This window comes from Pseudorasbora parva, chromosome 19 (genome assembly GCF_024679245.1).
Source record: "Pseudorasbora parva isolate DD20220531a chromosome 19, ASM2467924v1, whole genome shotgun sequence".
Taxonomy (NCBI): domain Eukaryota; kingdom Metazoa; phylum Chordata; class Actinopteri; order Cypriniformes; family Gobionidae; genus Pseudorasbora; species Pseudorasbora parva.
The window spans coordinates 24,360,452-24,381,329 of NC_090190.1; the positions used below are offsets into that span (position 1 = coordinate 24,360,452).

General features: G+C 36.3%; 1 protein-coding gene across 1 annotated transcript; it reads left to right on the forward strand.

The window, feature by feature from the left end:
- The first annotated feature begins 3,273 nt into the window (after nt 1–3,273).
- maneal (mannosidase endo-alpha like) lies at nt 3,274–20,518 on the forward strand. Its single transcript, XM_067425646.1, has 4 exons — nt 3,274–4,422; nt 4,602–4,711; nt 13,687–13,763; nt 18,788–20,518. The coding sequence occupies exons 1-4, from the start codon at nt 3,918–3,920 to the stop codon at nt 19,422–19,424; spliced, it is 1,329 nt and encodes a 442-aa protein (XP_067281747.1). The 5' UTR covers nt 3,274–3,917; the 3' UTR covers nt 19,425–20,518.
- Nucleotides 20,519–20,878: the final 360 nt, after the last annotated feature.

Consider the following 20,878-nt stretch of genomic DNA (forward strand, 5'->3'; position numbering starts at 1 on the left):
TCCTGGAAATGATGGCTTGACAGGGGAGTTTTACAAAACCTTTTGTAATGACCTGTCACCCTTTTTACTTGCAGTATTTAATGAAGCAGTTGATTTGGGAGAAATGCCCGCATCACTAAAACAAGGGGTAATTACACTTATACCCAAGCCTAACAAAGATAAACTGTATTTAGAAAATTGGAGACCAATTAGTTTGTTAAATAATGATACTAAAATATTTTCGTTAATATTTGCAAAAAGACTCAAGAAAAATTTAAATACAATAATTGATGAAGAACAGTCAGGTTTTCTTAAAGGCCGTTATATTGGAAATAATATTAGGTTAATTTTGGATTTAATTGATTATAGATACTTTGTCTCAGATGATTCTTTTATATTATTTATTGATTTCTATAAAGCGTTTGACACCATTGAACATTCTTTTATGTTCAAAGTTATTGATTGCTTTGGTTTTGGTCATTTTTTTCAAAAAGCAATTCGTACACTTTATAAAGGTTCAAATAGTTCAGTCAAATTATCTCACGGTACCTGTCAGAGATTTGATATGGGGCGTGGGATTAGACAAGGATGTCCTATATCACCTTTTCTCTTCATATTGGTTACTCAGGTCATGGCTGTTCATATCAAAAAAGCTAATTTTCAAGGAATTTCAGTGTTTGGAAAAGAGATTAAACTTAGCCAATTAGCAGATGATACCACAATTTTTGTCAAAAATAGTGATGAATTGGAAGAAGTTATTAAATGTATTGGAACATTTTCTGAAATTTCTGGATTAAAAATGAATAAAAATAAGTCCACTTTATTCTCTCTTAAAGACTGTACATTGAAAGAAATCTGTGGTATACCAATTAAAGATAATATCACATACCTTGGGATAATGGTATGTAAAGATTTGAATCAAAGAAGCAGGTTAAATTTTGAGCCTATTATAGAGAAAATTAAAAACAGATTTAATATGTGGCTTATGAGAGATCTGTCCCTAAATGGACGTATTCTACTTTCAAAAGCTGAAGGAATTTCAAGGTCTGTTTATATATCTATGTCAGCAGATGTTCCAAATAATGTTGTTAGGGAATTAGATAAGGTTCTTTATGATTTCATTTGGAGGAAAAAAATACACTATTTACGGAAAGATATTCTAAATAATAATAGAGACTTTGGTGGCCTTGAAGTTTTAAATTTTACAGATCTTAATAATGTGTTTAAGATAAAATGGTTAATAGAATTTATTAAAAATAAAGATAGTATATGGAATGTTTTCCCAAATTACATATTTAACTCTGTGGGTGGCATTAATTTCCTTTTAAAATGTAACTTTTCGGTAGAAAAAATCCCAGTTAAACTGGCAAACTTTCATAAGCAGGCACTGCTGGCTTGGCAATTAATATATAAACATAATTTTTCACCGCATCGATACTTTATATGGAATAACAAAGATATCTTGTACAAAAAAAAGTCAATCTTTAATAAGACTTGGTATGACAATGGAATTCTTACTGTTAGTCAGTTACTTAATGAACAAGGTTTACTTTTAACATATTCTGAATTTCTCAATAAATTTATGATTCCTGTGAAGCCAAAAGAATATGCTATTATCTTTGATGCAATCCCGGGCAGAGTTGTATCACTATTACGAAACCCTGGATTTTCTCCTATAAACGTTGATTTTCAAAACTGTTTTTCTAGTGATACAATATTTATTGGGGATATTAACATAATAATAGATAAATGCAGTAACAAATATATTAGAAATATTTTAAAAACAAATTATTTGCCTTGTTCAACAGTGTTTTGGTCTGCTAAATATGAAAATATTAATTGGAAAAGAGTATGGTTAACAACAAACAAGTTTTTTATTAATAATAAAATTAGAGAGGTATCTTATAAAATTTTGCACAGAATTTACCCTGTCAAGGAGTTACTTAAACGTTTCCATGTGGATATTGAAAACTTGTGTGAATTCTGTGGTATTGCCAAAGAATCTGTAACTCATCTTTTTTTTGATTGTATATTTTCAAAAATGTTTTGGTTTGATGTCTCTAATTTCATATCTAGATTGTTTGGAACATGTATACAAATTGATTTATATGATGTAATATTTTTCTTTGTACAAGACAATATCGATTCCAAAAGTACGATGTGCTTCCTTATACAACTTTTTATTTTACTTGGAAAATATCACATTCATGTGAAAAAATGGGCTAAAGCTAAGCCAAGCTTTGAACATTTTATAAAAGAAATTAAACAATATGGCACTACATTAGAGAAAATTAAAAACAAAAAAGCAAGAAAGACCTATGAAGCTTTTTGTTACTTTAAATTGTTGTAATTTTACCCCTGGCATGAACTACTTTAATTTAAAATATATATATATACTTTGTTTTTTTTTTGTATGTTTGTTTTTGTTTTATACTTGTTGTGAGCTGTAATTGCATGTATCATTTTCTGTATATATTTTTGCATGAATTAAAAAAAAAAAAAAAAAGGTTATATATATATATATATATATATATATATATATATATATATATATATATATATATATATATATATATATATATATATTTAACTTGGCTTTATTCTGATAATGATCAATCTAAAAAATAAAAATTTAATGTGATTAATCTGATCTTTACTAGCTAGAATTCCACATTCATAAATTGAAATATTGAAATGCTTAACCTTTCTTTCTTATTGCTATTCGTGAAAGAACTTGAAAAAATACCTATTTTCTGTTAAATTATCTGAGAACAAATACACCATAAAAACTTCTTTTTGCAATTATTTTCCTTTTTCAGTGTCATGTAATTATCATAATTTTTCAATATGTTTAATTTAGGCTCCCCCCCCCCCCCCAGTTGTTTAGTTTATGTTGTTGTTGTTTGTATTCTGTTATTATTTGATATTATTTGCGTATTGTTTTGAGCATCAGTAAAAAACATATGGCATTCCGTTTCAAGTATTGTTTGAAAATAGTATTTAGTAGGCTATTTGAAACAATAGTTTCCTCTCAAGATTTGACTAAAAATGCAAGATGATCATATTTATTACAAAGATGATATGGAATTAAACATAAAGAGGTAACAACAGTGTAGTTGTTTTAAATGCATGTCATAATGATTGTTATAGGCCTTCTACTAAAAACAAACACAAAAAAAAACATAGTATGCCCTTTTCAGTAGGCCTATATAGGCTACTGCTCAGTATGCAGTAAGCATCATGCCATTGTGAACACAGCCCGAGTCCTTGCTTGAGCATGCGTGCATGGTGACAAACCCACAAGACTCCACCTTCCAGTAGCAAGGGATGATATATCATGAGCACAGTGGCGACACTCTCGCAGAAATCAGCCGATGCTTTCACAAAGCCCGTGCGTCTGATGTGAAAGTGTTTTATACCGCTGAAGGACTAGAAAAAAAGATCCAGGAGAGAGAAGACAGCGTTCAGTCTGCGAGTTGGAAGCAACACAACGGTGCATGTGATAAATAGGCTACATGATTGCATGGAAGCTTTTGCGTCGAGTTTTAACGGGCGTGTGCGACTTTAACAAAAAGAAAAAACAACGCGTTGTGAATTGTTGATTTAGTAATATTGCGAGTGCTTTTAAGTTATAAATATGCCGTAATAAATAATGTGGGCTTGTTTGTCAGCTTAATATCATCGCTGCATGTTCAGAAATTAATCAAAGCATCCCAGCTATTGTTTTTACCCAAATCTTGATAATTTGTTAATGTAACAAAGATGATGGCTTCTTGACGCGGACCAAGCGACCAACCCGGAGTGCCAAATGCAAGTCTGAGACAGAGGACAAACTGGAATTGGAGATGGAACACAAGCAATTTACAATCTACTTTTGGAGGCCTCGACCATATTAACCTCTTTCTGAACGGCCTTTCCTAGCACCACGGACAGCGATCATGAACAGGTTACGCAAGAAAGCGTGCGTGGCTCTTTTATTGTTTACTTTGTTCATTTTTGGTACTATGATGGGCCTACGAACCCTCAAACCCACCGATGGTTTCTCGGATCTTGCTCCAGGGATGGAATTGATGCCTTTAGTTGGAGAGCGAATGGACCAGAGACCCAATAATGTAGTTGAATCAGCAGGTCAAAATGTTGGTGGGGGGAGCGACACCAAAATAGTGTTCTCCAACTCTGGTCCTGACCACAGCATATTCTATGACATTCACATCTTCTATTACTTATGGTATGGCTCGCCACAGATGGACGGTAGTTACATACACTGGGACCACGTACTGGTACCACACTGGGACCCCAAAATAGCCGCCAGTCACCCGAAAGGACAACACAATCCTCCAGATGACATTGCGTCCAGTTATTACCCCGAACTGGGACCCTACAGCTCCAGAGATCCAGATGTCATTGAATCCCACATGGCTCAAATCGAAGCTGCGGCTGCAGGTTTTACGGCCAAGATACAATTTGCTGAATTATAATATTTAACATTTATAATAATTGTTTTTGTTTGGCTATTATAGTACAATGTAGATGGTCGTTCCTCATTAAAAAAAAAAAAAAAAAAACATTAAAAGAGACATAATGTTGCTTGTAGAGCAATGCATTTCCACTTTTGATGCCAGGTGTGGTGGTCCTGTCCTGGTACCCGCCTGACGTGGCAGATGAACATGGCAAACCCTCAGAGGATCTAGTGCCAGCTGTAATGGATGCTGCCCATAGACACAGTATCAAGGTAACTGGTGAGAGATCCATAAAACTTATTTGCTTACATAAACACTTTATTTATGAATTTTATTTTGTGATGTATATGCACTGTCAAAAAATGTTTTACAACGTTATCTACCCCTAAAAGATTCACATTAGTACATTAGAGCAGGTTTTCCTTCTGGTGAGACCCCAGCAGTTGTCATTTCAATAATTTAACAATGCATTTGTATGTTTACAGTTCTCTGGTGTCAGTTAATGTCATGACGGTCATACAGTCGTAACAAGCAAGTAAACTGAAGAAAGTAATCTAGTGACATATTTTATATGAAGATTTTTCATATTGCTACTGTTGAGACATGTTCGAACCCTCAAGCTTTACAATGTCAGATCCTTAAGCTTTTGATTTGGTGGAATATTGGCCAAACACTGTAAAGTACTGTCCACAAAATTGTTAGAATTCATGTGAACGTGAAAGTAAAGAAAAGTGAACTATATATAGTCAAAACTAAAATTATTCAGGCAACATATATCATTTTTTACTTTTGGGTTCACGGCATTATAGGTCATTTATGTAAGTGAGGATAGCAAAAGAAAGTAAAACTGTGACATATACCAAAAAATAATCTTACAGTGGTCAACCAATATAATGTATAAAAATGTGGGACAAATGTTAATTTAGACACTTTAAACTGACCATGTGTTTTTTTTTATTTTGTTTTTTTTTATTGCCAATGCGACCTTTTTCTATCAAAGTTATCTGACATCATCAAGATTAATGTGATCACAAAAAGTCATATATTTTTATACAAACATATTTTATTAACATTTTCTAAACTATAGCGAATAAACTGTGATAATGTGAGAACATGTTGAAGGTGTCTGAATACATTTTGGTTTGACAGTAGCTATTTTAGACCGCAGCCTCTGATAAAAAATGTCCTAGCTCTTCCAAGCTTTGTAAAGGTAGTTAATGTTTTTTTTTAAGTCCATAAAGTGCATCCACCCATTATAAAAGTGCTCCACGCGGCTCCGGGGGGATAATGAATGCCTTCTGAAGTGAATCGATGCATTTGTGTAAGAAAAATATCCTTATTTAAAACTTTACAAACTGTAATCGCTAACTCCCGCTTACAGAGACTGTTGTTCTAACGGATGACGTAGGAATGCTCCGGTGAGAATATGCTAGTTCTCGCAAGAACCAAGTTTGGTTCAGCTCTAACCTCTGCGCTCCCATGTTTCGTCACCGGAACTTGCGCTATGCCTGCGTCCTGCGTCATATGCTGGACCACCAGTCTTTTGTGTACGGCAGTTAGCGGAAGTTAGAGATTGCAGTTTGTAAAATTGTAAATATGGATATTTTATCGATTCACTGCAGAAAGCCTTTATTTACCCTGGAGCCATGTGGATTACTTTTATAAAGGATGGATGCACTTTTATGGACTTTAAAGGTGGGGTAAGTGCTATCTGGTAACCGTTGTTGATATTTCAAATCACCAAAACAAACACGCCCCTACCCCCAAAAAGGGTCTCGGCCCTATTTTGATAGCTCCGCCCCACACATACGTAACCCAGGCAACGACTATGGCAGAATCTGTGTGTAACTAATCCAGGTCGAATATTCTATGAAAAATTGAATATCCATCACAAAAACACAAACCTTCATCATGAACAACTATATATTACACAAGCACAGTCCTGTTAATGAACATATTACAATTATGACCAGATTAGAGTTATAGCGATCACAAAAACACAAACAGTTCTCATGAACAACTCGATAGAAGACGAGCCGACAGTCCAGCTAATGACATATTACAATTATGACCAGGTTAGAGTTATAGTGATCACAAAACAAACAGTTCTCATGAACAACTCGATAACGTTAGTATACAAACTCGATAGTGCAGCTAACGACATATTACAATTATGACCGGATGGCTTAGATGAAAAGAGGAAACAAACATATATTAGGAGTATAGTATCTTACCTGTCGGACACATTTTGTGAGTAGACACTTGAAACCTTGAAACACTGAGGGGATTTATACGGTGTGGAAATGAACTGGTCTTTATCATTGCTGAAGTGAGCGACAATACGATCGCAAATGGACGAACAAGTGAACATGACACACAAGCATATTCAAGAAAATAAGCCAGCATATATTAGTTCTTTCTTGGCTAATGTGTCTTTCTGTGACTCGTGTGTTTTGAATAATGACGTGCACTGAGCCTCTCTTCTCACCATAGACACGCCCCTTACCTGCTGATTGGCTACAAGTTTGTTATTCCACTCGGCCCGAGTCCTTTTTCTAAAACGGTTTTGAAATAACGCTTACCCCACCTTTAAAACAGAAACAGCCATTCACTGCCATTGTAAAGCTTGGAAGAGCCAGGACATTTTTTAATATAACTCCGATTGTATTAGTCTGAAAGGTTAAGGCAATAATAGCAAATATCAATAGATATGAAACTAGGAAAGTGTTATCATTGCTAGTCAATTTGTGACTCTGAAGGGTTAACATGACTTCCACCTATTAGATTATAAAGATCTTTCCACTGTTCTGTATTACAGTTTTCACATTACAACACCCATATGACTTGTATAAATATCAGGAGATACGCGTGATATTATATATTATGTTGTATCTTATTAGTGTTCTTATAAAAAGAGTAAATATGATTTTACATATAATTCCTCAAAAATGAGCTATGAGCTACTGTAAAAAGTAGGTAGGCACTAAAAAGCTTTTCGATTTTGTTGCAACATCTGAATCATTTTTGCATTTGTGGATGAGCCACTTATAATTTCTTGAGCCTGCTAGTGGTTGCATACATCTCTGTCTTTACTGCCTACCGCTGTGTTCAATATTTATGCCGGATGAGCTGTTCAGAGCTGTTTCTGAGCCTTTTTGTCAGTCATGTTCTGTAATCCCCTGGTGTGAAGAGAAACAAGTATTATAACACATGCCTGTGATTTATAGTGTCCTTGTTGCTTGGTGATTTTGAAAGTAATTCCCTCCCAGTGTGGTCAGTGTGTGAGTTGTGTTTTACCCCGGGGGCATAGAATTGTTGAATTTTAGCCGTAAAATTGGAGGGGGGTGGGAACATTGGCGATTGTATTTTTAAGCCAGTGTCATGCTTGTGTCCTTTATCTGTACAGCAATGTGCAAAGACGTCAAGCTGTTTCCCAGAGACCTTGAATTCTGCACCTGCTCAACTGTTCTGTTTTGGGTAAACAAAGCGCAGCATTCTGTGGCGCAGATTTTTAGAGTCTTGAAATACACAAGGGGCTGTATTGAAAGGCAATTGTAAAATCTTTTGAACAAAATATTTGAATTAGTTTGGAAACAGAATGCAGTACCAGTCATTTGTACTCATTCATAATTGCTCCCAGTGGCTATAGAGACTGTTTGAGCAGTGGGGTGGAATGAAGCGTATCTCTTCAATGCATGTGCTTCGGTTCCCATCAGAATTGACAATGCTGGAGTCTGGGCTTTATGTCTGATCACAATCCTCACCACCACATTGATTTCTGAGCTCTTCTACATACCCTGGTGCCATACTTTTAGTGAGGTCCTTTCTTAAAAAATGCAATAATTCGATTTTTCATTTGTTGATAAATAGACTGGGTAAACCCAGCCTCATCTGCCAGCGATTTGATTTCACCCTGCAGCTCAGGCTGGAAACCTGTACATTCATTTATCCTGCTTCTGTTAAACTTTTGCGGGAACCAATCACAGACTGGCTTATCCAGCTGGTTTAACACAATGGTGGGTAGAGAAGTATGGATCGAGGCTTGTTGATCACACCTCTTGTGGTCTGATTGGTTGAAGGACGATCCAATTGCATACAAAGTCATTTGAATTATGCTCGTTGATCATGCCTCTTGTGCAGTAGAAAATACAGAGCTCCCCAGACCAATGTTCAATCTTAATAGATTGAGCTTGGTCTGGTGATAGCCAGACAAGTTGACAGGGTGAATCAACAGATAAAAGTGTTTTAATGACAAATTAACAACGTTAACATGCTCTTTCAAAATGTATTTGAGCTCCACTTGTGGCTGCACATCTGTGTTTGGCCATTCTGGACATTTCAACACTTTTAGAGTTACTGTATTAAGGGCTGAGATTAATAAAATGTCATTTCAGAAGTTTAGATTTCTTCATCCCAATTCTTATACTATCCGTTCTAAATAGTATTCAAAAATAGAATATTTATGTCCCAAATCGTAGTATGTTGAAATGAGTATTCCAAAGATGCCCAAATAGAGACAGAATCTGCTAACCGTCTTCATTGACTTTCTATTGTGTGAGGCTGCCTCCTTGTTATTTATGACTTATAACAACAAAAAACAATGTCTAAAAGCTGATATGGGACAAAGTGTACAGAAAACAAGCTAAAAAAAAACAGAACCAAAAACCCAGAAGTGTTTGACGCTGTTGTACCAAAAAACGAGTGTTCTCCAACTTGAAGACAAAAGTGCAAACTTGCAATAAAGAGAGAGCGTGACACATTATATTACATTGCGAACTACCCCCACTGGAGAAGAAAGTAATCAGCTAAAGGAAATATAATATATAAAACTGACATTTGGATACTTGACAAAATGTTTACTGCACACGTAGGCATACTAAGGCATACTGAGTGTCAGGATCCCAAAATTGTCCTATTCTTCTTTCTGAGGCTTCACGCCTATTTGCCTGTATCCACTTTTGTCTCCTTAAATGCTCGTTTTTTGGGGTTTGACAGCTTATACAAACTTAGTTAAGTGTTTTTTTTTTTACTTGTTTGCTGTACATCTCGTCACAAATCAGCTTTTAGACATTGTTCTGTTTTTTTGTATTAAGTCCGAAATGACAAGGAGACAGCCTCATGCAATATAAAAAATGGAGATACATTTTGTCTCTATGGTCTACTATTACAGTCAGAATCCGAAGTACGGCTCGACACGCAATCTAACGGCTGATATTGCCCACAACCCATTGCGCGTTGGACGAGGATTCGATTAGAACTACAAACTAGAGAGATGGAGGATGTGCGAGTCTGGCGGTTATGTAGAGAGGTTTATATAAAGTGGTTTGAGTGATTATTTATCAGTATCTAACCTGACGAAAAGAAAATATATTTATTTTATGTTACCCACATGAGATTTCATCTGCAGCAGCATTGTGAACTTTTGTAATTATATGGTTGGCCATTACCTTTTAAATGCATCATTATATTCAAATTGCAAACGCAACATATTCATTCAATTATAAATTATTAGGTAAGCTAAGCTTCATGTTATTTATTTATTTGTTTATTTATTATTCATCAAATACTATAGGTTCTGACCATTAAAACAAAATCCAGGCTTGTTTATTTGTGTATTTACCACAGGTGTGTGATATTTTTCCCATTAGCAATTAGCTGATCAACTTATTGTAACTTGAAGACTACTACAGCATGCTTATACATAAGCTCCTTCAGTATTATCAGCAGCTATCACGTTTCAGTATTATTAGCAGCTATCACATTTCTCCAGAGCTCATTTATCCTCCTCCATCCCCAGTTCCTCCTCTCATCCAATCAGGATTTGGTATTCTGATTCCCTTTGAATAAGGGAGGTTATTACTGCTCTCCCTGCTCTTATCCATGCTAAGCTGCATGGATGCGGAGGGAGTTCTTGCCCAGAACAGAACCATACCGCCAATCTAAACTGTATGTTAATTGTTAGTCTTCTTTGATGATAGGGGTACTGACAGAACTGGAAAAAAAAATGCTGTGTTGTCATTATGGTCTACCTGTGTGACAGAATCCAATGTGTTGTGTGTATTAAGAAAAATAAGGGCCACACTCTGAACCCTGGATGTTAAACGGAGATAACGGAAACACCCTGCCCTCGGAAACCTTGAAGAATCTGTCCATGTAGTATAAATGTCATATCTGAATCTGCACTCTGGCCTGTGGGGGAGCTGGGGGGTTTATCCAGTTAATCTTGCTGTCAAACAGTTAGATGTAAGGGCACAGCAATGCTTACAGGCTGAGTGAGTGGGCTGATGTAGTGCTAAAACAACAACCACTGTATATTGTATGCTCAAGGTCGTGCCTCATTCTGTATAGACACATTCAGCCATTGAAATGAAATCAGATTCATCAATACTTTGTATTTTCGGAATATGTCTTTGAGCCCTATTTTAACAATCTAAGTGTATGGTCGAAAGCGCATGGCGCAAGTGCACTTAGGGCATGTCCGAATCATCTTGTGCTAGTTTAACGACGGGAAAAATGATCGGCACGCCTGCTGCATGGTCTAAAGGGGTTGTCCCTATTCTATTACTGAATAATGGGTGTGTTTCACTATTACATGATGGCGGAATATACAGGAGAACGTTGCAACACTTTCAGATGTTGAGCACCTATGATTTGAATTATCAGCAACCTTCTTTTCAAGACTGTTGTTGTGGAACAGTTATACTGTAGATGTTCGCTTCCAAAGTGTCTTATGTCAAACTGTCCATGACAGACTGAGCTGCGTCGCCAAATGCAAGTTGCCATGGAAACTGCTTATGAAGACCTTCCAGATTGGCGGTGTGGAAAAATGGTGGGTGTTTGTGCTTGGCTTTTCTTTTTCAAGGCCCTGAGGGTTTTGCGGATCAATCAGCCATGTGCATGTCGCTGTCACTGAAGTAGAGAGGGTCTGTCTCCTTGGACAGTTACCATGTTTCTGGGACTTTGAGAAATCATCTGTCAGCCACCTTAGGAAGGTGTTGCTGTAGTATAGAGCAATATGTTCGTTATCTTTGATACACGTGTAATTCATTTTTCACTGATAATTGTAAACCTGTAAGTGGATAATTTATGAGTTTGTCAGACATGTTTACCTAAAGTGACTTACATTGCATTAAAGGTGCTGTATGTAAGTTTTTGACTGTACTAAAGCATAAAAATACCATAATATTTGCATATTTTTAGGACATACTCGTTTCTCAGAAAAACAATGCAACAGTAATTTTACTTTGAAATGTGTGTTGCGTGTCAGAATATCCGTTTTTTATTTTTTTTATTTTTGGTCTGTGCGATACCGCACGTTGCTAATTTACAGATTCAGAGTTTGCAGATTCTACTCAACCTAAAAGGCCTGAGCACCCTTAAAAAAATAATCTCTATGAATGGGAGCATATTAAAACGTGATATCAACTCATAAATTAATAAATCAACTCATCATCTTAGAGTGTATGAGTCCTCGCCCTCAGTTGACAATTGTGCTCGTTCCAGTTGCGTGCTGGGTGCAGAGATTCTGCTTCTGGAGCCTGTCCCTAGTGGCCAGTCGGAGAATTGCAGTTTGAGTTACTTTGGTACAGAGTGTATGCAAGCAGAAGAAAGCCATCTTAATGCCCCGTGCATACAGTGGACGCAAGTGTTGTTGTCTCTGATGCACATAACGGCACCAAATTAATGATTAAAAACAATATATTGAACCATCTTCTGTTTTCTATTATGCACCGTGTGTGTTTGTGATGCCTTAAAGGGATAGTTCACTTTAAAATAAAAAATTCTGTCATCCTTTACTCACCCTCAAGTTGTTTCTAACTTAGTAGGGGGAAAAAATACCATGGAAGTCAATGGTTGTAGTTAACTGTTTGCTTACTGACATTCTTCAAAATGTCTTCACTTGTGTTCAGCTGAAGAAATTCATACAGGTTAGAAACAACTTGAGGGTGAGTAAATGATGACAGAATTTTCATTTTAAAGTGAACTATCCCTTTAAGAACGAATGCAAATCCACCAGCAACTTTTTCTACACGGTTTAGCCGTTCGTCAACACTCAAATGCAGTGTCAGGTCACTGAAACCAAACACTTTTGAAAACTCCTGCCAGGGTGAAGATTATCAGAAATTCTGGTTGCAGTGGTGTCGTGTAGCCAGTGAAACCAGAGATCTAGGCTTTTGACATCAAAGTGCAGAATCCAGAGTGCTGCTATCTCCTTTGTTTGATGTCAGATTGTGCACCGCTGACTCCTTTGTTTATATGAGGCGCATCTGTACAATGGCTGACATAGCCAAAATATAATAACTGTGTTAACAGCTTAACGTACTGTATACAGATGTATGCACAGTGCTTATGACAATAACCTTTTTTAAGGCTTCTGATTAGACAACATGGTTTTACGGTTAGGGTTATATCGCCACTTGTTGGTTTGGGATGCTCTTGACACCACCTCATAGCATCTTTTTGCGTTTTCATGTGTACAGAGATTTTTTTTTATAAAAATACCTGTGTACATGTGAACTAGACCTTAATGTCCAAATACATTTCACTGTATCATTATCTATATATGTAGTACAGACAGATGTAGACTGTGGGTTTGAATGACACATTTAAAGGTCCCATGGAATGGATTTTTTTATTATTATTTTATACTGTTTCCTGAGTTTTACTTATACTGTTAGTATGGTTTTTACATCAAAAAATGTCATAATTTAGAAACAAAAAGGCATTTTTTTATATACTGATATTAGCCCTCTGCCTTGAATGCTCTGTTTCAAGAGGCGTGTCTGCTGTGAGTCTTTAGTGAAAACACCCGCTGTTGTGATTGGCTAACATCTTTGCATTTGAAATGAGATTACTGTTACTCACTGTTTGTGGCGGTGCTGTCCATATAGTATCCATATAGTAAAGCCTGAGCTGCTGACATCGCGACTGATAAATTAAATCCATTCTCTACTATTTCTCTGGGCGGGCAAAGCAGAGGAAGAGGAGGTAACCTTTCCTGTTATGATGTCATAACAGGAGAATTCAAGATCCGCTCGTCTGAGCTCTCATTTTCTCAAAGGCAGAGAAAGACAGCCAGAACTTGGTTATACTGATCAAAATCTCTAGCCATTTGGGGACAACATTTAGGCTAGAGGAACTCATATTAATGTTAAAAATCCTCATAAAATAAAAATGGCATGCCATGGCACCTTTAAAATAACTGATATAGATACTGCTAGTGATTCTTTTTTCCAATTCTTTACAGGTTGCATTTCACCTGCAGCCCTACAAAGGCCGGACAGACCTCAGTGTGCATGACAACATCAAATACATCATTGACAAGTAGGTTGCACCTCTACAATATCATACATCCTGCACCTTTCCAACACGAAAGTTCAGAGAGTTCCTGTCTGCTAACCTGAAGGTCTAGCCCCTCTTCATCCCGAAGAGCCGCTTTGAACTCAGGAGATGGGAAGGGAATTTAATTCAGTCTGGTTAAAAGAAAAAGAGAGTGGTGTTTTAAAAATAGAGGACTTTTCTTTCATTAATCATTCATGAAACAGAACGTATAACATTACCTGATGCTGTTACAGCTAACCCACTCATGTTCAAGAGCCTGTAACAATGGCTGCAGTCTGTAAATCTATTGTACTATATAACAATCTACTGACTGTAAAATACTCTTTTTATTTCTTTTTTTAGGGAACACATTATAAAGTTGTTTATTTATAAATTATCCTATAGCAACAGGAATACATTATGCAAAACAATATGTAAAACTGATCTAGGTAAAGTGTGGGTTTACATGGTCAGGGTATCAGGTAATACAGGCACTGCTGTGGAAAGAGGCTCAATTTTAGAACAAGGACACATACTGTACCATCCTAGCAAGCTCAAAAAAATGTAGAGGACTGTACATTGTTGTATTTTGGTTGTTAAAAATGTTCCACGATGCAACATTTTGGTTATTAAAAATGTTCCTTAAAAAAATACACGCTTAAAAACATAACCAACATAACTTAAAAACATAATCAACACATGATGTGCAGTTACTTTAGTTACGAAAGATGATCATTACTAAACCGCATCTTTGAGAAAACATACATTTTACAGATACATTTTTCTGAAAGATAATGTAAAGGATTGTTAAAGTACTTCTCTAAATATTGTAGTTTTCCCAACAGATGTTTCAAGTGTTTAGAAAAACCAGCATATACATTTATACATCTCTATAATAAAATCTTTTTACCATATTTAAATATATTTTTAACTAATATAATTAATATTAACAATGAGCAAGACATTTGTTGAAATATGTATTAATCTTTTGACAAAAAAAGGCAGGTCCAAGGCACTCAGTCAGATGTAAACGAAGGATAAGGAAATAATTAAAAAGCCTTTATTATGTATGGCTTAAGTCATTTTAAAATACAAAAGCCAACATATTTCGACCAACAATTGTCTTCATAAGGGTAAAGCAACACAATGAATGAGAATGATACCAACTTATAAGTTAAACCCCACCCATAAACCAACAACATTCAATTAGCCTAATAAGGCCCAATACAATCAATTAACCCAATGAGCCAATCAGGTTTACAGGATTGGGGATACCAACGTAATGGGGCAAAAAAAAAAAAAAAAAACTCCCCTTTGTCGTAGGCTGCCTGGAGAGGAAAACAAAGCAAGTATCACAAATTAGAAAGAAACAAAACCCAAAGACAGCAAAAGTAAGAAATACAAAGCAAGACCATCATAAAGACATAGAAAATACATCATATAAAACACTTGAACTCTGTCCTCGTTCAGACCTGGATAACGAAGCGCATCCAGCTGATGGATCGAGTGAGTTAACCAAACATTTTAACATCTTAAATAAACACTTGACTTTCTTGCCTATAATAAAATCCATAGATATCAAACACTTTAAGCATCATAATGTTAGTTTAAACATTTAGTATCACCACCACCACCACCACAGTGAAAAGGCATTTTGACAAGCCGGGGCAGGCTGATGCTACTCGCAACGGCGTTCACAAACAAAACAAGGCTATGCGATCTAAACAACAAAAACAAAAAACATGCAGGATGTCTTGCCTAATACCTCTCCACAAAATGAATCTAAATCCGATCTTCAATTCCAGCGTTATATGCACATTTAACAGAGTTCACGTCAAAGAAAGCAACAGACATGAGCTGCATTTTATTCATCAACTCATTTCAAGATCAAAGAAGGCAATAGGAGAAGGATTGATGTAAGCACTGTTAAGCGCATTTAGTCTAATTAGTTTTAAAGATGATTGTGTTTTTGAGCATCTAAGACTTACTTTCAGTTTCACTTGGCAGCAGTTTGCGTGTTGGCTTGCTTTAGCCTACTCATTTGCTTGTTGCAGTAGTGCCTTACATATCTCACAACAACATATATAGCCTATAACACGTTCTAACACTTCAATTTTTTTAACAATTTGCCAGAATTAACATATGCGATTTAAACCAGATGCATAAACCAGATTCACACACTGCGTCCCAGACCACCTCCTGAATTGGTTTGTTTGAGTAATCGGATTTAAATCCATCTCAAAAGAATTTCAAAAGACATTTATTTCTGGTCTCTTCACAACTGGATAGATATCTGGTCAGAGAAAATGAATGAAGTGACCAGGTGTGAAAAGGCCATAACTCTCCCAGCGGTGCCAAAGGAACGCTCACTGATGCTGGTGGTGGACATTAAACACTGTAGTACTGCTTTATTTGTTCAGTACTCTTCATATTTACATTTAAAAAGCAGATGTAAAAGTAACTTAGAAGTTACTTTCCCTAGTAACTAATTACTTTTGAGATACATTAATTGGTAAAGTTATTCAATTACTTTTAAAAGAAGTAACTAGTAGCTGTAACTAATTACTCATTTTCAGTAACTTGCTCAACAGTGCTAGTAACGTGGAGCAAGGATGAAGCAGAGTGAGAATCCAAATGCAGTACAAACATTTATTAAACACATAAACAGAGATAATCCAGGAGAGAGTATCCACAGAAGGCAGACAAAACCAACAACAGGAACACACATGCAAGAACAACGACCGATACCCTACAACTGAAGCACGGGCTTAAATACACAGGGGCAAACCAGCTTAAAGGGATTCTTCACCGCTTTTTCATATTAAACTGTTATTCCCTTAACTAAGACGAGTTGATACATACCTCGTGTCTCAGTGCATGCGCTTAATCTCTCTGACACGCGGTGACATTATTTATATAGCGCTTTTACAATCACGATTGTGTCAAAGCAGCTTCACAGTGTCAAACAGGATAATATTGCAACAAAATTATAAAATAATATTGCAAAATAATTTAAATACAGTTACACGAATAGTTGAACAAGCTAGTATGGTGACACAAAATAAAGCGTGGTGCTTTTCTAAGCGGGTTTAAAAGGATAACTATAATGTATGGCGAAATAGCACTTCTGAAGCCTTGTTTATACTTTCGCCTTGCCTCCGATGACTGCGCACGCTCCTCCCCAAACGGACGAGGCGTTTATACTTGGGCAACTCGGAGTAATTGTTCTATAAACCATCAGGAAAAAATGTCAAAGTGGGCTGATGTACACAGGGGATGATATTTATTTTAGTACATTTCACCAAAAACCATACTACTAAAGAATCGTGTAAAACACAGTAAACCTTGGCTTGATATTATTACTTGTGACATGAGAACAAAATATATGTACAGTATGCAACTAAATTAACGATCTTTTAAATATTTCCTAATTAAACATTTTAGTGTCATGATTTATTTATTTATTTGATTAAACATCCGGATCTTTATTTAAAAGGGTTTATTTCTGCTTTTGTAGGCTCATTTTGTAAATATAAGCACTTCATTTGTATGTGGAAACTGGGGGCCGTTGTGGTGAGACGTCATGCTTGGCTAAAATCGCCGTGAGCTCATTCATCTTTGGATGCGGAGCAGCCCGTGCTGTTCCAAAAAATGCACTGCACTGCACACCACCAGGCGAAATGGGGTCTAGCGCTCCCAACGCACACGACCGCCCACTTCGCGTTGACGCCATTTTTGTCGCGCGCACCCTCGCACTCAAGCGGACACGCTGAGTATAAACAAGGCTTGAGAGTGTTACGACTCGGCGCAGAAAAAAATCATGGCTGAAAAATCCTCCCTCACATCTCCCCCTCTCATTTCTGTCAATAGGAGGGGAGGATTTTTCAGCCATGAAAGGTATGGATCAACTCATCCTAGTTAAGGGAATAACATAGTTTAATGTGAAAAAGCGGTGGAGTATCCCTTTAACAAATTTACAAGAAACACCTGGGGAGACTAAAGAACTAAAAAACATGGTCCAAGACAGGACATAACAAAAGTCCCCACATGAAAAAGGCTGGGATCATGACACTAGTTCATGTTAGTTCAGGTCCATTGAATAATATTTATATATACAACTGATTTTAACAATGTATTAATAAATTAAGATGAACTAAGATTAAGAATGTGTTCTTGTTAGTTCAGTTTAGCTAATGTAGTTAACTAATGTTAACAGATGGAACCTTATTGTAAAGTGTTACCCATTATTTATTAATCTTTGTTAACATTAGTTAATAAAAATGCTATTAAATAACTATTTATTGTTAATTTTAGCTCATGTCCATTAAATTACCAATTACTTACCAATTATTAAATAACCTACCAATGAACATCTTTTGATTTTTAAAAATGTACAAGTAAATATTTAAATTAACATTTTAACTAAGGATAAAGGTATAGGCACCCAAAAAATACAAATCTTTCATAATTGCCTCCCCCTCATACCGTTTCAAACCTGTATGACTTTCATCTGTGGAAAATAAAAGAAGAAATTTTGAGACATTTTGTTTTTTTTCCATACAGTGGTAGTCAATGGTAACCAAAATAGTTTGGTTATCAGAATACCACAGAAAAAAGAAATGGGCAACATTTTACAATAAGACTCCATTCATTAACATTGGTTAAATTAGCTTTCATAAACTTACAATTTATACCATTTCTAAGTACTACAACAACATAAGTCTAATTATATTAAGTAATATTAATTCATAATATTCACTATGAATTCATGCTTATTTCAGATTGCATGTATGTAATCTGATAAAAAGTAGCTTAAAATGTTTTTTAGTTCATTATTACTTCATGATACCTAATGCATTATGGAAATAATCTTATTATTACCAATACATTTTTTTATGTAACAATATGTATTATAAATAAATACAGTGTGTATATGTATCATTACAATATATATAACTGTGATGCATGCTTAGCTCTAAAATGAGTTCAGTATAATTAAACACCTCGCTCCTGTATTCTTTTTACAGATATGGGAATCATGGGGCTTTCTACAGGTTTAAGTCCAGCACTGGAAAGGTCCTCCCACTCTTTTATGTGTACGACTCTTACCTTATGTCACCTGAGGCCTGGGCTGAGCTGCTAACCGTCAGAGGGTCTCACAGCCTCCGAGGAACTCCTTATGATGGCATCTTTATTGCCCTCATTGTGGAAGAGCGCCACAAGCAAGACATCCAGGCTGGAGGTTTTGACGGCATGTACACCTACTTTGCTTCTAATGGCTTTTCCTTTGGATCTTCTCACCAGAACTGGAAAGCAATCAAAGCTTTCTGTGACAAAAACAACTTGCTGTTTGTACCTAGTGCTGGACCTGGTTATATAGACACCGCCGTCCGGCCGTGGAACAACCACAACACACGCAACAGAGTCAATGGACGGTATTACGAGACTTCTTTGCAGGCAGCAATATCAATAAGGCCTGATATCATCACAGTAACGTCATTTAATGAGTGGCATGAAGGAACTCAGATTGAGAGGGCCGTGCCTAAGAAGACTGTGGCCCGTCTGTATTTGGACTATAAACCCCATCAGCCAGACCACTACCTGGAGCTCACCAGGAAGTGGGCAGAACATTTCAGTAAAGAGAAAGAGCAGTGGCTTATGTGATTTGACTTCGTAACTTCTTACCATTGTTGAGTTTTGCGTTTAGATTGTTTTAACACTGACATTAGCCGTGTTTCCACCGCAGGAACTTTCCCCAGGAACAAGGGACTTTGGGGTGGTACTCGTGTGTTTCGACCGCAGGAACCAGGGTCTAAATGATGTTCCGGTTAAATATTTTACCCCATAAATCTGCACTTCTTGTGAGGTATAACTTTTTCAAAGTTCAGGAACTTCTGGAGGTTGGACTCGGGCACTGAACATGCTGATTGATCAAGTTCACGCAACCTTTTGATTGTTTGAGTCCACGTGGCATTTTATTTCAACCATAATTTTATGAAGTCTATTGCGGTGCGTGCAGTAAGAGTAAGTTGCTAATCGGGAAAAAAAAGAGGTTTTAATAATACGACCGTTAGGCCGATGATGAGTTTCAGGCTTTATTAACTCTTTCCCCGCCAACATTTAAAAAAAAAAGTTGCTAGCCACCGCCACGGTTTTTGACCATTTTTACAAAAATGTTATACCCCATAGAATATATATTTTTTTAATGAATATCTGAGCATCCAATATATCAAAAGAAAGAGCTGACCCTCTTCTTTTAAATACAAAAAATGCATTCTTTTTTTATCAACACTTGAATATGGGTAAGTTTAATAACAAAAAACATTTTGAACAAAAAGCTGAAAAAAATCACGTTTTTGTGAAAGACTGTTTCCAGATAAGATTCGGAGCGATGATCAAACACAGATGGAGTGGATCGAGTCCATCAACACCTCTAATGCTTCACAATCCTGTACCTCGTCCTGGGTCCACATCTCATTCAATAACATTAGATAGTTTTGATTCATATGATGTTTAATAATGATGATCACGTTATTTTTCATATGCATATGATTACATACAATAGCTTGTTTTACTTCGTCTTACTTGCGTGTGTTTTGATCAGGAGATTCAGTACTCATTCATAAGATGCGTAATAGCGCCCCCCTAGCGTCTAACAGTGAAAACCCTGAAAATACTGTTTTTGGCCTGGTTGCGTTTTCTCATAAATAACAGAAAATTCCGCGTTTGGCGGGGAAAGAGTTAAGCTTATATGCGGAGGACAAAATCCAGCAGAACTGGAAAGTCACGCAAAGTCGTACGTCAACGGACTAATCTTCACGGTACTTTAGACCACAATGGAAAAGCAGACAGCAAAGAAAAAAGTTCCTGGGACAAATTGTTTCTGGGTAATTTTGGTGGAAACTGGGCTATTGTTAATTATGATCCTTCAATTTATGCATACATTTTAAAGGCAGCTAATTAGCAAGGACAAGCCACCTTCTCTCCCACATTCGGTTCCTTGATAAACGATTGATTTACTGTCAATTTTCTTGTTGGTAGATGTTTAGATCCAAGTATTTACAAGAACAGTTCACCGAAAAAGGATAATTCTATCATCCTTTAGTTGGTTTAAGCTA